The sequence below is a fragment of the Alligator sinensis genome, unplaced genomic scaffold, assembly GCF_000455745.1.
Source record: "Alligator sinensis unplaced genomic scaffold, ASM45574v1 scaffold583_1, whole genome shotgun sequence".
NCBI lineage: Eukaryota > Metazoa > Chordata > Crocodylia > Alligatoridae > Alligator > Alligator sinensis.
Window position 1 is genome coordinate 2704583 of NW_005841983.1, and position 13520 is coordinate 2718102.

At 44.1% G+C, this 13520-nt stretch overlaps 1 protein-coding gene across 1 annotated transcript in view; it reads right to left on the reverse strand.

Annotated features, from left to right (window-relative positions):
* The window catches only part of TXLNG (taxilin gamma), a 33065-nt gene that overhangs the window by 7597 nt on the left and 11948 nt on the right, over positions 1 to 13520 (reverse strand). The window contains exons 4-7 of the mRNA XM_006021239.3: positions 7305 to 7475; positions 6419 to 6613; positions 4991 to 5110; positions 1896 to 1970 (exon numbers count right to left, since the gene is read on the reverse strand). Of these exons, the coding sequence (XP_006021301.1) occupies positions 1896 to 1970; positions 4991 to 5110; positions 6419 to 6613; positions 7305 to 7475 (561 nt within the window). The remainder of the gene's footprint in view (positions 1 to 1895; positions 1971 to 4990; positions 5111 to 6418; positions 6614 to 7304; positions 7476 to 13520) is intronic.

Below are 13520 nucleotides of genomic sequence, written 5' to 3' on the forward strand. Positions count from 1 at the left end.
TGAGGTGCATGATTTATGAAACTGCTATTGGCGAAAGGCAAAGAAGCACATTAAGTGTGCCATAACCTTTATTAGCAACTTGTAACAATCTGAAAAACCTCAAAGCAGTAGATAAAAATCTCTCCCAACTCAAATCCATTTGTTGCAACTGAGGCTGAATTCCTAGATAGGTGACTGCATGATCAGTTTAGTGCACAGTGACTGAATGCATACCATACTCTTTCTAATTTAGCAGAAGGGTGAAACAGGAATTTATCTAGAGCAGTGTTTCTCAGTCAAGGATTGCGATATCTGTCTTGTTAAAATTGCACCCCCATACCTTGACACACCCTTGCCCTTGAAGGTAAAATATTCTGTCAACCTCTTGAAACATGTATACAGTAATAAAGGTTTATCACCAACACAATTTTTACTCACTTTATAGGTAGTGTCAAGGCGTGGCAAAATTTTTTACTTCAAATAAGGGATTAGTAACCTGAAGAAGTTGAGAAACACAGCTCTAGATGCAGAAAATAATAATTCTGAAAGGTGCTGGACTTCTTTAGGAAAACCCCAGCAACTCTCAATGAATGAAGAAGACTGTGTATGTGTACTATATATGCTTAATGTGTGTTACTTTGAGGAAAAAAATGGTTAAGGTAGATGTGAAAAGGGGCATAAACCAAAAACTGCAAGATGACTCAGGAAATCTCAGGAACTATGTTTTACACCAACAAGAGGAAGAGAGGGCAAGTTAGATGACTTCTAGATATGGATGCACTAACAACAATGCAAGAGGCCCGGAAATACTGTTAAGTATTGTGAACAAAGAAAAAGATCCAGTTTCAGATATCTGATGGAAGAAATATCAGGATCTAGATGCAGGAGGCTAGAGGGAGGAATCCACCTGAAATCCAGGTTAGAGGGCATGGGTAACTGCAAGCATCAGCAACTTCAACTATAATATCTTGGCTGACACTGTCGAGGACAGGTTTCCCTTACTTTATGCTGTACTTGTGTTCCTGGAAAACGGTGCATAACTTGAACTCACGTAAAGGGAACCCACTTTACAATGTAACAAATAGGGATACATTCCAAGACCTCAACTGTACTGACCACCAACCCATTTCTACTACTTTTACAAGACAATTTTGGTACTCAACAACAGTAGAGAGGGGTAGGAGATAAGCTAGCGGGACGCTTAGAAGCCATAATGGGGATGGCAACTACAGAAACACGTGTCGCAGACAACGAGTGAGGAGCACAGATCCACACAGGAGACTATATTTTGGTGCACGTCACTCCCACAATGCACCGCACAAAGCAGCTGACTGCGGGCTTCCACCACATTGATCACAGAGTGAATTTACCTCATGTATAATGATTTTTGGGTATAAAAAGGGTCATCGCATAAGAGCAAGTTTGCACATACAGAGCCTGGATAAAGTGAGGGAAACCTGTACCCTCCCATCTCCCTGTAGACAAAAACAGTAAGATTAGGCAGCAAAATCATCATGGAAAAAGGGACCCTGCTTATATTATAGTCAGGAAAGGGCTGCATGATCCTAAACAGAAAAAGGGAAGTAACATCTTGAGGAGGAGAGACTCAACTTCAAGAAAAACAAAATATGTTATGTAACAGGCGGATAGAGACCATAGATTGAATCACACGTCCTTAGACTTTCACACAATCTTGCCATTAAAAGTGGTTCATCATAAGGTATAAAACTGCTAAACAAACTGCCCACAGGAAAAAATGCTATTTAGTAAATTTCAAACAAATGGAATGTTTCCAATGACAGTGGTTTAATTTCCAGCTTTTTAGTACAGCATCCACTTTCAGATTTCTGGCAGACCCCTCTTGATACTTGTGGTATAAAACATCCATACTGAAAAACACAATATTTTAAAGTTACCTGCTGTTTGAGCTGGGCTTCCTGCTGCTTCATCTGCTCACATTTATGCCTGGACTCAGTAGCTTCTTTTAAAAGCTGAAAAGTTGAGGAAAACTTGAACTGTATTATTGTTGAATATATTCACATGCAAATTTTTAAGGACAGCATTGTTCAGTATAACTTAGCATAAAAAAAAAGTGATTTACCATGAAAAAACATGCTCTTAGCTACTTTCACTTTAAATACTTAAAAAAGTTAAACAACAAAATTGATGGCCTGAATTATGCCAGCTTACTAGAGCAATTTAAGAGCAGTTGAGTTTTCCTACGCACTCCAAATTAATATTTTAGATGCCCACAGTAGCATATTGCAATTATTTATTATTGCATTTTGTCTCTGGAAAAATCTCATATAATAGGTATAAAATGCAATCAAAATTGAACTTTGCTAGTAAACTTTAATGTTAACAACATCCAAATAGGCAAAAACTCAAGAAGCATGCATGCCCAACTGCCAAAAAACGTACATCTTACTTTCTCTCCTCACTGATGCTTATATACAGAGACTGAATTGGCCATTTTCAATAATGGTCTCAAATGAAAAAAAGTATCCCAGCAGCAGTAGTAATTGCTATGTGCAAAATGTTAGCCTGACATCAATGCACTCTCTCTATTTAAAGGAGCCAAGTTTGTCAGCTTGCACAAAAGTTTAGCCAAATTCTCTAAAACTCTAGTTTCCGTTTCATTTAAGATGTAGGAATTACCAGCACACTCAAGTTTTTGGAAAACTGGAAGATTTGGTCTTATAGAACATTCAGTAGATCAAAGGGAAAAAAACCTCTTCTGTACATCACCACCATCAGCTTAAATACTATAAAAAAAAAAAAAAAAAAAAAATCTACAGTGATTCCACAAAAGCTTCAAAAGAGCTACATATCCTGTTTTTAGTGTTCTGTCTTCTAAAATTACAGGACATGCTTAGAAAGGATTGTTAAAAGGCCTTAAATATTTTATTTGGTCCCTACCATGGAAAAGAAAAAAAAGTCACACAACAGCACTTGTTTTCCTGAAATCACCATATTTACTTGCCTGTCACATGACCTTCCTTTTTTTGAAAGACAGAATGTGGGGGAAAAAAAAGATTTTTTTCTAGTCCTGGCCAGAGATGCCTTTTTTTTGTGAAGACACTATTACAAGATGACTGAGTTCCTCTCTCCCTGCCAGCAAGCAGGAAGGGATGCATCTAGTATTAACCCTTTCACAGCTGCTTTCAAATTGGCACCGGTTTTTGGCAAGTGTCGTCTCATAACAAGGATGAAGGGAATACATCTAATACTCTGGTGATTGTTACCTTAGTATGCAAATAAATGCCTGTCTTTTAAAAAAAACTTCAGTTTTTTGGGCTTTTTTTTTTTTTTAAATAACCCATAATTGTTTAGACAAGTACAAATAGAAAATCTTGTAAGATTTTGCTCAACTTGGAAACAAAAGCTATTAATTACCTTGTGGGTGGATGAAAGGTTTGGGGTCTGTTCCAAAATTGGCTGAAATCTATATAATGACTATAACTGACTTTAAGCGAGGTTTGGGCCAATTCCGTAATGTCTACAGCCAGGTTCTATCCCTGGAAGACACCTGCTCAGACTGGAAGATAAGCTTTTCCTGTAGTAAAAGCTTCAGTCTATATAGAACCTGCTGTGGGGGCATCACCCCTCCACAGAAGCAAAACTGATTAGGTTGGTTGACCCCATTTTGTCCCTATGGGCTTATTACTTGCTTGTGTCTCTCAGCAGTGCTCCCCCTCCCATGCCCATCTCTTGAATTCAAGCCACCATTTGACAGGCTGTTCTGTGCATGCCCCTTTACAGTATCTGATGAAGCAAGCTTGGGCTCACAAAAGCTTATCATCCCCGATTGGGTTAGTCTACAAGGTGCATCTCCACTCAGCCTTCTGCCTGACTTCAACCTAGCTTTCGTTATAAAGGGGGACCATACCAAATGAGGCCTGTGAGGGAGGTGGTGGAATGGAGATGTGTTTGGGGAAGGGACTGGGGTGGGGGGAGGACCTCCAGCCTCTGGCACCGATTGGAAAAGGGCCAGAACACTGCTGGGAGAGGTTGGGTTAGGTGTCTACCACAAGCCAAGTCAACCATTTCCTCACCAAATTCAGTGCTTTGGATTTCGCAGCCTATAAGGGGTATGCATCAGGAACTGGGAGAACATCTGTTCACCAGGGAACTGCAAAGGAAGCCAAGGTCTAATTGTCACAAAGTGCTGGAAGACCGTTTTAGACTTGACATACAGACAGTAAAGAAGTTTTTCCTCGTCTCCAGAGTCTGGAATAGACTCCCCTCCAGAAGTGGTGCGAGCATCTACTCTGGATACATTCAAGAAACACCTGGATGCTCACCTTGCTGGGGTCACCTGACCCCAGCAGATTTCCTGCCCTTTGGGAAAGGGGCTGGACCTGATGATCTCACGAGGTCCCTTCCAGCCCTATTGTCTATGAAATATTTGCCATATAAAACTGTATCAATTGCAGGGCCAGGGAAGGGTTAAACTGGCTCTTGCCAGCAATGCCTCTCTCTGCAGTGTTCTGTTGCCACTCCATGCCATCACTAGTCTAAGGTGCCACTCTGCCGTCCTCTGCCTAACTTCAGACTAACACAGCTAACTACCTCTTGTATTGTGCGTACAAATTCAGACATTTTTTTGTTAAACAATCTAGATCTTAACATCTTCTAGCATTGTTTCTCAACCAGATCCTTTAAAGGATCTGCATGATATTAGCACAATTAGATACGCAAACACCTACATGGATTCACAAGGGAAACCCAGAGATCTCCAGTAGGAATACCATGTCAAAAACATTCTGACCTGTTGTGCTCCAAGTTCTTTGTAAAAGAAGAATAGCTTTATTTTTCCATAATCTAAAAATAAGTGAAGGCCAAGAGCTGGCATTTTCTCAGGGGTGCCCCAAATCAGAAAGGTTGAGAATCACGGTCTTACAGAAAAACTAATTCATCCTTGAATGTGTCGTCCCATTCAGTTATCCTCTCTGGTTAACGGTTTCAATTCACTCAATATACAGATTTTATTATGTTATAAGCAACTCACAAATTCTCTCTCGCGCTGATGTTTTTCCTCAGCTTCTTTTATAAGCTGTGTGGTTTGCTGAAGTTTGGCATCTACTAGTTGTTGCTGCAATTCTTTATGCTTGAACACTTTGTCAATATGCTAAGGAAAACGTGAAAACTAATATTAGTTTGCAATGGATCCTCCATAATTTATTTCCACTAAAAAGCTACTGTTTGTTTAATTATCTAGGTATTATCCTTCGAGATTTTTTTTTTAATTTTTTATGTGGACTGTGGCTGTTTACACTCATGTTTTATTTTCACGCTGTTTCTTTCCATTAGGCTTAGGACTTCAGGGATCACCCTTTATTTAGGGGCATTAGTTACAATCATAATTTGTAAAATGGGCACGAAGTTCCTGCTGCCTCTGCATCATATGTTTCAATAATCCTTATGTCAAGAGACAAAGCCATGTGATATCTAAGGCCTCATGGACTCTACTCAGAAATACAGCCTCTGACTTTAGATTTTATTTCACTCTTGCTTTATGTGCTTCTGAGAAACAAACATGGGCATGCCAAACGTTATAATTTTGTAAGGCTTTTAATACTTGACTCTAGAGCAATGCTTCTCAAACTATCTGATGTAGCGGACCAGCAATTTTTTTCCAGTGGGCCCGGGACCGGCGCCCGGTTCAGCCGGTGGCAGCAACTGCACGTAACAGCACTATACAAACGCACGACCGGCTGTTTCTTTCTCTTTCCTCACCTCGCAGGATGTGACATCACCTGGAGTGTTAAAACGTACGAACTGTGGCGCTATGCCATATCAATGTTATGCTTCTGAAAATATATTACTTTCTTTTCTGGCAACTCGCTGTGGACTGGCGACCGGTTCGCGGACCACCACTTTGAGAAGCACTGCTCTAGAAGCCAGAGCTTAAAAAACAGTCAAGTGATTACAGAAGAATCTGAGTTTTCAATCTGAAAAAAGTTTGTAGCCCTCACAATTGAGAACAACATGAAATAGGACTCAAATACACTTTAAAACCTTAAGTGACCTGAGGAAGGGCACTTCATGTCTGAAAATTTGTTCAACAACTCTCCCACCTATACATTTGATCCAATGTAACATTTTAGTGCAGTTGATAATGATGTGTCAAGGTAGAGAACATCTCTGAAAAAACAAAACAAAACATGAATCCTTTGGGCTTTACTAAAGATCCAGGAGATCCTAAGAAAATGGCATGGGAATTGAAAGAAGATATTCTGGGCTAAACAGCCATGCGTTTTTTTATTAGGAAGGCTGATACTGAAAAAAAAGTGGTTTGTAATGACATGTACGAATTACATCTACCTATGTAACAGTAAAGATAATATTAACACATCATTACTGATTTTTTTAAAAAGCGCCATTTAAATGAGTTAAGGGAGCTAATTAAGTGTGTGCAGAATCATTGCTTAATTACCTCCTCCCGCAATGCATACTGTTCAATGAGTTTCTTCAGTTTTTCCCCCAGTTCAATATTTTCTTGGCGGAGCTTGGCATTGTGTATATCATGCTGTTCCAGCTGAGCCTGAATTTCATTCAGCGTAATCTGGAAATGTGCAGTTGCTTCTTTACGTCTCTCTTCTTCTTCACGTGCTTGCTGCATGTTTTCTTCCTTTTTATGCAAAAGGTTTTGTTAACAGGCAAGTTAAAACTGACACATCCTTCTAATTAGTTTTTTGAATAAATGCTAGGGGTGGGTCTAAGTAGCTTTAAGTGCTGGGGTGTTTAAATAGAAATACAAACTTTGCCAAGCTGAATTAGTTGAATGTTGCAAATTAGGGACCTTAATTTATCTTCAACTCACTAATTTAGTGATTTTCCACCAGGGTGCCAGGGCACCTAGGCATGCTACCAGATCCTTCTGAAGGATGCCTCAAGGTGTGAGGAGGTAAACAGATAACAGCAGGCTCTGTAAAGGGGGAAAGCATTGTAATAAATAAGCTGGTTTTGAAATGGGGAGCCTCTCAATTCACAAGTTATGGAGGGGTGCCTCAAGTCTAATAAGGGACACCTTGAGTCCACCGAGAAGGTTCAGAACCACTTCACTACCTTGTTCTAAATATTTTTTGGTTTTTTTGTCACACCATGAGGAGACCCTCTGTTGCATGACACAGGTGCTCCTCCTTCTGCCGCACTGAGAGCTTCTGGCCTTGCCCTCTGTTCCCTGCACCTCGCTGCACCACACTGCTACACACCCTGGGCCAAGTGCAGAAAACAGGAGGGAGGAGAAGCCTGGAGACTGCAGCTTAACTTAGCCTGCAGGCCAAGAATTGAATGGCCCTGATTTATAAAAATAAACTAACCTTTAAAGTCTTGTTATGACGCTGAAGTTCCCGGCAAAGAGATTCCAGTTTGCTGCGTGCAAGAATAGCTTTGCTATGCTCACTCTGCAAGTGGACTTTCTCTTTCACAACCTGGGCTTGTTTCTTCTGGAGTATCTTCATCTGCTTTTGGACATTCCGGCTTTCCTCCAACTAAAGTTAGAAAGCATATTTAAGTAAGTGGACTTGAGCAAGTCTCTTTCCCCGCCTAGTCAAAATAGCTGAAGCTACAATTAAACCAACTGGAAACAGTTTCCGAGAAGAGCAGTGAAATCAAATCATTAAGAATACTAGACTAGACTAGTGCAAGCTGTTCTTTTTACAGAAATTGGGAAATTTCATAGATAACTCTAAGGATGTGTAAGAAAAGTTTCCTATTTAAAGACTACAAACATTTATTTCAACTTACCAAATTTTCTCTCTGAGGAACAAACTCCACAGATCTATTAACAGGCTTTCAGTATGCATAAAGCTATAAAGGTCTGATGGGGGAGGATGTGGCTGGGTACAGGAAGAGCTTACCATTTAGGACAGCATCCATAAAATAAAGTATTCGGATCAGTGGAGCAAAAATGTCAGCAAGCTTACACACATCGTAGTTATGAACCAAAACCTGACTGCAACCTAAATTTGAAGAAGGAACCATACATAACAAGGCTCATATTGGCTAAAGATCACTGCAGACAAGAGATACTGGATTAGAGAACACAAACTCGGAAAAAAAGAATTTTTCAGAAAACCAGAATAAATGTTTCTACTCTCTTGTCTACAGGATTTAAAGAACTTTTAGCCAACAGAATGAAAGTGGCTGTTGAAATGCCCATACTAGTCCTTTCTGTCACTGGGAGATCAGTAAGAAATATCCTTTCATTGAAGGTCTCCATAGTTGATACCTGACAGTCCAGTTTGTAAAATGTTAAATTGTGATAAGGTCACACATGTGACCAGGCAGCTATCATACAGATACTTATCCATACTTAGCTGTATGCTGGATAAGATGGCTCAGTCCACAAGACTGCTGTTACTGCTGCACATCTTTAGCCCCCCCCATTATATACAGGCCAAACACTGTTGCCAGCCTTTCGCCATCACTACAAAGGTCTGTCAGCAGTGTCTTCTTCACCTGCATGAAAGTTGTGCATCTCCTGGATGAGCATGCAGAAATGTTAGAGGACTACTTCTTAAAGCCATTCCATCATGTTCCGGGGGGGGGGGGGGGGGGGGGGGCGAGTGTTGTAGGACACTCATGCCTATCATTGGTTCATCTGGAAAATGTACTTAAAACAGACAAGCAGCAAGTAGCCTCCTGCTTCCACCAGCATTCGCTTTCTCTGAGTTTCAGTTACCCTCCATAGGGAGATACCAGCCAGACCAAGAGTTCATAAAGAATTTTTAGCATGCTACTTACCCTTTTGGATCAACCTGAATCCTCCACTCCCAGGGATCATCCAGCCCAAAGTAGCCATAGGGCCACAGGCCCCGTAAACTCATGGCAGCAGCAGCACACATTTGTACCAGCAAATTAAACAGCAGGCTAAATGGTTTATAGGGTCTACTGCCTATAGCAAGGCTACAGGGAACAACTTAAAGGAATTTCCATGGTTCTGTTTGTGCTGTAGACACATCTGCAGGGTGTGTGGCTTTAAGCAAACTACGATTGGTGGTATTTGCATAGATGACAGCTAAGAGGCAGCAAAAGAGGATCTCTAGTGAAGATACGTTTGCAAAGCTAATGAAACATTGATACAGCTGAAAGAAACTAGCATTAGTGGGTACTTTGGAAGCAACACAGGGAGAGGAAGGAGAAAACAAACATGCACAAGGAATTCTTGTAACTGAGGTAGCAGAGATGCTGGAGAAACCTGGCTTCTCTCCAACCTATGGAGAACTCACTTACAAGGAGTAGCGTATCTGCTGCATCACAGGTACCTGTACTACTTCCCTCCACATCAGACATAACACTTGAAGTTGAGAAATGGGAAAGAAAATTTAAGTGTACCTAGAACAGCTTGGAGGCTGTGTAGTACAAATCATATCAAACTGTGCTATTGCTGAGGACCTGAAAGCTGCCAGCTCAAGATTTAAGATGGCACTGATGTGTGCTTAGGGATTCTTTCAGGCTGACAAGACAGCTTCGCCTATGATCCTTGTACCTGGCTGCTTCATCTCAGCAGACAGCTGCTGCACCCTCCTTTGCTACCCTGGGGGAAGGTTCCCCCTTTGCCCTCACATAACAGATTACAATTATGAGGGTCAGTCCCACTAATGTTCAGTTACCTACTAATCCGTAGGCCCTTCCAGATAAGAACAGGATATCACTGTGCACCTCCACAGTGCAAAACTAAACTTCTTCTTGGTGCTGTCCAGAATAGCAGTGTATAGCTACATGGCATCAAAAGATACATCTGGGTTTCCTACTGGCATTCTGAAGTCCCCTATTCAGATGTGGCAATTGGAAAAGAATATCCTCACAACATTTTGAAGAGGCCCATAAACCTGAATATATGAGCATTAGACACCTTCTCTGACCAGACAATACAGAGGCCATTTCATAGGTACTGATGATGTGCCACCCAGCATCATCATGAGCAAAAACTCTCCTGTTAATAAATTCAGAGGCTAGGTGGAAGTATAGAGACAGAACAAGTATGACTTTACAATCCCATCACAGATCCAGAACCACCACTGTAGATTTCCATATTGTTTCCTCCACTTTGCTCAGAGCCATAGGTCTCTGCAGGATGACACATCTCAATGCTCAATTCTAACAGCCACACTTCTTAACAATTATTAGTTTTCTACTTAGCAGGAAGAGTCTGAGGTTCAGGTACTACAATGCTGTGAGAATCAGAGCTGATCTCTTAATTATTTGCTAGTGTCCACTGATTTACCCCTGCCCAGTACCATACAGGTAGCACATAGACAAAAGCATGGAGGGAATCAGAGAGGATGACTCAATCACACTAGAGCCCTTTGGAACTCCAGCCAGTAGTAGGGAAGGACAGTGTGGTGAATTGCAAACATTCAAAATCAGATGGAAAAGACTTGAAAGACAAAGAGGCATGAAGGGAAGGAAATTCCACTTATCTAAAGTTCCCTGAAGATAGCATGCACATCTAATTATATGCTTCTCCCTGCCTCATGCTAGGGCAGAGCCTACTGCAAATGCCACTGGGATGTCTTCCTATGGTATACTGTAGGTTCTGCTTGCATTGGCTGTGCTGTTACTAGCAGAAGCACCACGATGCACACACCCTTTTATAAAGTTAGCTGTTATAAGTTGACATTTTCTGTGGACAACATTTTCTATGCTTTTTGGATGCTCTGTCTAGAGAATCTTAAAATAGTAGGTTTTGATGCCATTTCCTTGAGATAGTGGAAAACAGAGCACACATTTAGCTGAATGATACAGATCTTGATGGTTTTATGTATATCTAAGGTATACCAGAACTTTCTGGACAAGATGTTGTTGCACAAGGGAGCATATAATTTCTTGGGTTCTGTAAAAAACTACATTAAGTACTGGAAAAAGACTGATGTGTTTGAAGAATCACCATATAACTATGAAGTGTGCTACATTATTCTTCAATAGATAATACTCCAAGCTCTTACACTTGCAGGTGGAGACTGATAATGAGGAAAGCTGTCCAACAGGGAGAAGACATACCAGGATTCAAAAAGATGCTAGGTCAAAGCATTAAAAGCTGAATACAGGTCTCATGGCAATTTGTGATAAATCTTCAGAGGATGAAGTAAAGATGCAGTTCTAAAAAAAAGTTTGGTATTCCAACATAAAGAGATTCTCTTCTTGCCTGTGGCACAGTCAGATAGCACAAGTATTGGCATTTTAAAAAACTGAATTTGTGAAGCTTTTGATCAGACATTTGTATAAAATCCAACACATGCAATACAAGTTTTGATGGAGGTACACTGTTTCTTGCATCACTACTTGAACTTCTGCCAGGTCCCAAAATAGGAAAGAAATGCGGAAGGTCTTACACCAGCAAAACAAAAAAACCCCAAAAACCAAACCAAAAAAAAATCACACCCTCCAAGAATTTGTTTTCACATGACATTACACAACAGCCAGGTAGTTAACCTAAGCTGCTCTGGCTACATTATAAAAATCAGCCATTGGGAAAGCAGATCCTATCGTAAAGGGAGAACAATGGGATCAGAATAAGCCATTCCGAGGAAAACAGAAACATGATCTGTATCTGTTCCCTGCTCCTCTGGACAGTTCTGAGGAACTAGTAGGGATGTAAACAGTTAAATGATAATTGTATTTATATCCCTTTCCATTTAGTGACCTCCGTCAAGAACAGCTCTGACTCTGACCACATATGGCTTGACTATGTGCCCAGCGCTGCCTGGGCTCCAGGCTGCTGGTGGGGAGCTGTGGGCAAGGGGTGGCATTTGTGATTGAGCCAGTAGGGGGATGCTGCCCAGCTGCAGAGCCACAGCTTCCCCTCACTGCCATAGGCAGGGGCTGGAAATGTGGACATGTCCTGTGCCCAGAGCCTGCCACCACGGGGAAGGAGGAAGGGAGGTGCCAGGCTCCCCCACAGGGGTCAGATGGGGGCTCCCCATCACAGTGGCCCCACAGGGGGTCTACCTGCTCCTCCTGCAGCGGCAGGGCCTGAGCAGGACAAAAGGCTCCCTGCGCCTCCCACTATTCATGCCACTGTGGCCTGGACCTGGAAGGCTACTCCAATGCTACCATGCCAGGCCCTCCCCAGCTCACCCTGGGGGAAGGCCAGGGTGTGGTCCAAGTGGGGCAGCCTCTGCCAGGCATGCTGGGTCATTCCCTGTCCCACCCATGACCGAGTGCACAGATGGCTTGGTCTGAGGCAGGGGAGGGCAATTATTTTGGGCGGAGGGCCACTTACCCAGTTATGGCAGGCTGTTGAAGGCTGCATGGACAGCCCCACCCCTTGACAAGTGCCCCACCCCCTGGTCACCATCTTGGGACCAATGTCTTATGTCCCAGGGCCAGCACCGGTGGGGCCCAGACTGGGGCGCAGGCTAGCAGGGGTCCGTGGAGCCGGGCTGGGCTGCACCAGCAGGAAGGGGGGAGCTGGCTCAGCTCCACAGAGCCCCTGCCAGCTGGGACCCCATGCTCCTGCCACCCTGCTCTGGGTCCCACCGGCACCGGCCCTGGGACACTGGTGCGGGCCCTGTGCTCCCACTGGCTCCCTGCCCGCTCACATCCAGTGCACCCCAGCCCTACAGTACAGGCGGGGGGCAGCGCACAGCCCCGACCTCCTGCTCGCCAGCAGGGAAGAAGCTGTTACTGAGCGTGGGAAAAAGTGGCCCCTTGCCTGCCCCATGGCCGGTACTCCCTGCTGCAGGCGCTCGCAGCCTGTGCGGTGCTGTCTGGAGCAGGCACAGGCAGCCTCATGCGGGCTGCAGATGGCTGCAGTATGAGGCACTGGGCATGGGGCAAGCAAGGGGTCACTTTTCCCCCGCACTCAGCACCAGCTTGTAACCCGCCCCACTGCCAGCCTAGCATTGGGGCCGGGTTACAAGGTGGTGCTGAGTGTGGGGGAAGTAGCCCCTCCCCACCCCATGCTGCAGCCCCTTGCAGCCTGACTGGGGCTGCCTGTGCCTGCTCCGGACAGCCTGCAGCACAGGGTGCCGGGCATGGGGCGGGCGAGGGGAAAAGCTGAGTGCGGCGGGGAAGTGGCCCCTCCTCCGCCCCACGCTGCAGGCACTCACAGCCCGCATGGGGGTGTCTAGAGCGGGCACAGGCAGCCCCATGTGGGCTGCAAGCAGCTGCAGCGTGGGGCACCGGGCATGGGGCAGGGAGGGGCCGCTTCCCCCCACCCCTGTCGCACTCCTTCCTTGCTCAGGGTCCCCCCCTGACCCCCACTTACTGAGTTTCCCCCGCCGGGGCAACCATGTGCTCCCAGCCCAGAAACCGGGCTGGGGGGCGGGGCCCAGCAGGCCCCACTGTTGTTGGAGCCCGCTGGACTTCCCCTGGGTCCTACTGCCCTTGGTTCCTGTCATTTTTGACAGGAACCAAGGGTAGAGAAACATTAATTTTCCAAATTTTTTTTAGGGGCCCCAGCCCAGCTCTGTCACAGCTCCAGCCTGTGAGGGCAAGGGAATGCCAAGGTTTCAGAGCTCGGCAGCACCCCCTAATGGCTCAGCTGCATCTGCCACCCCCTGCCTGTGGCTCCCCGCCCGCAAACCGGG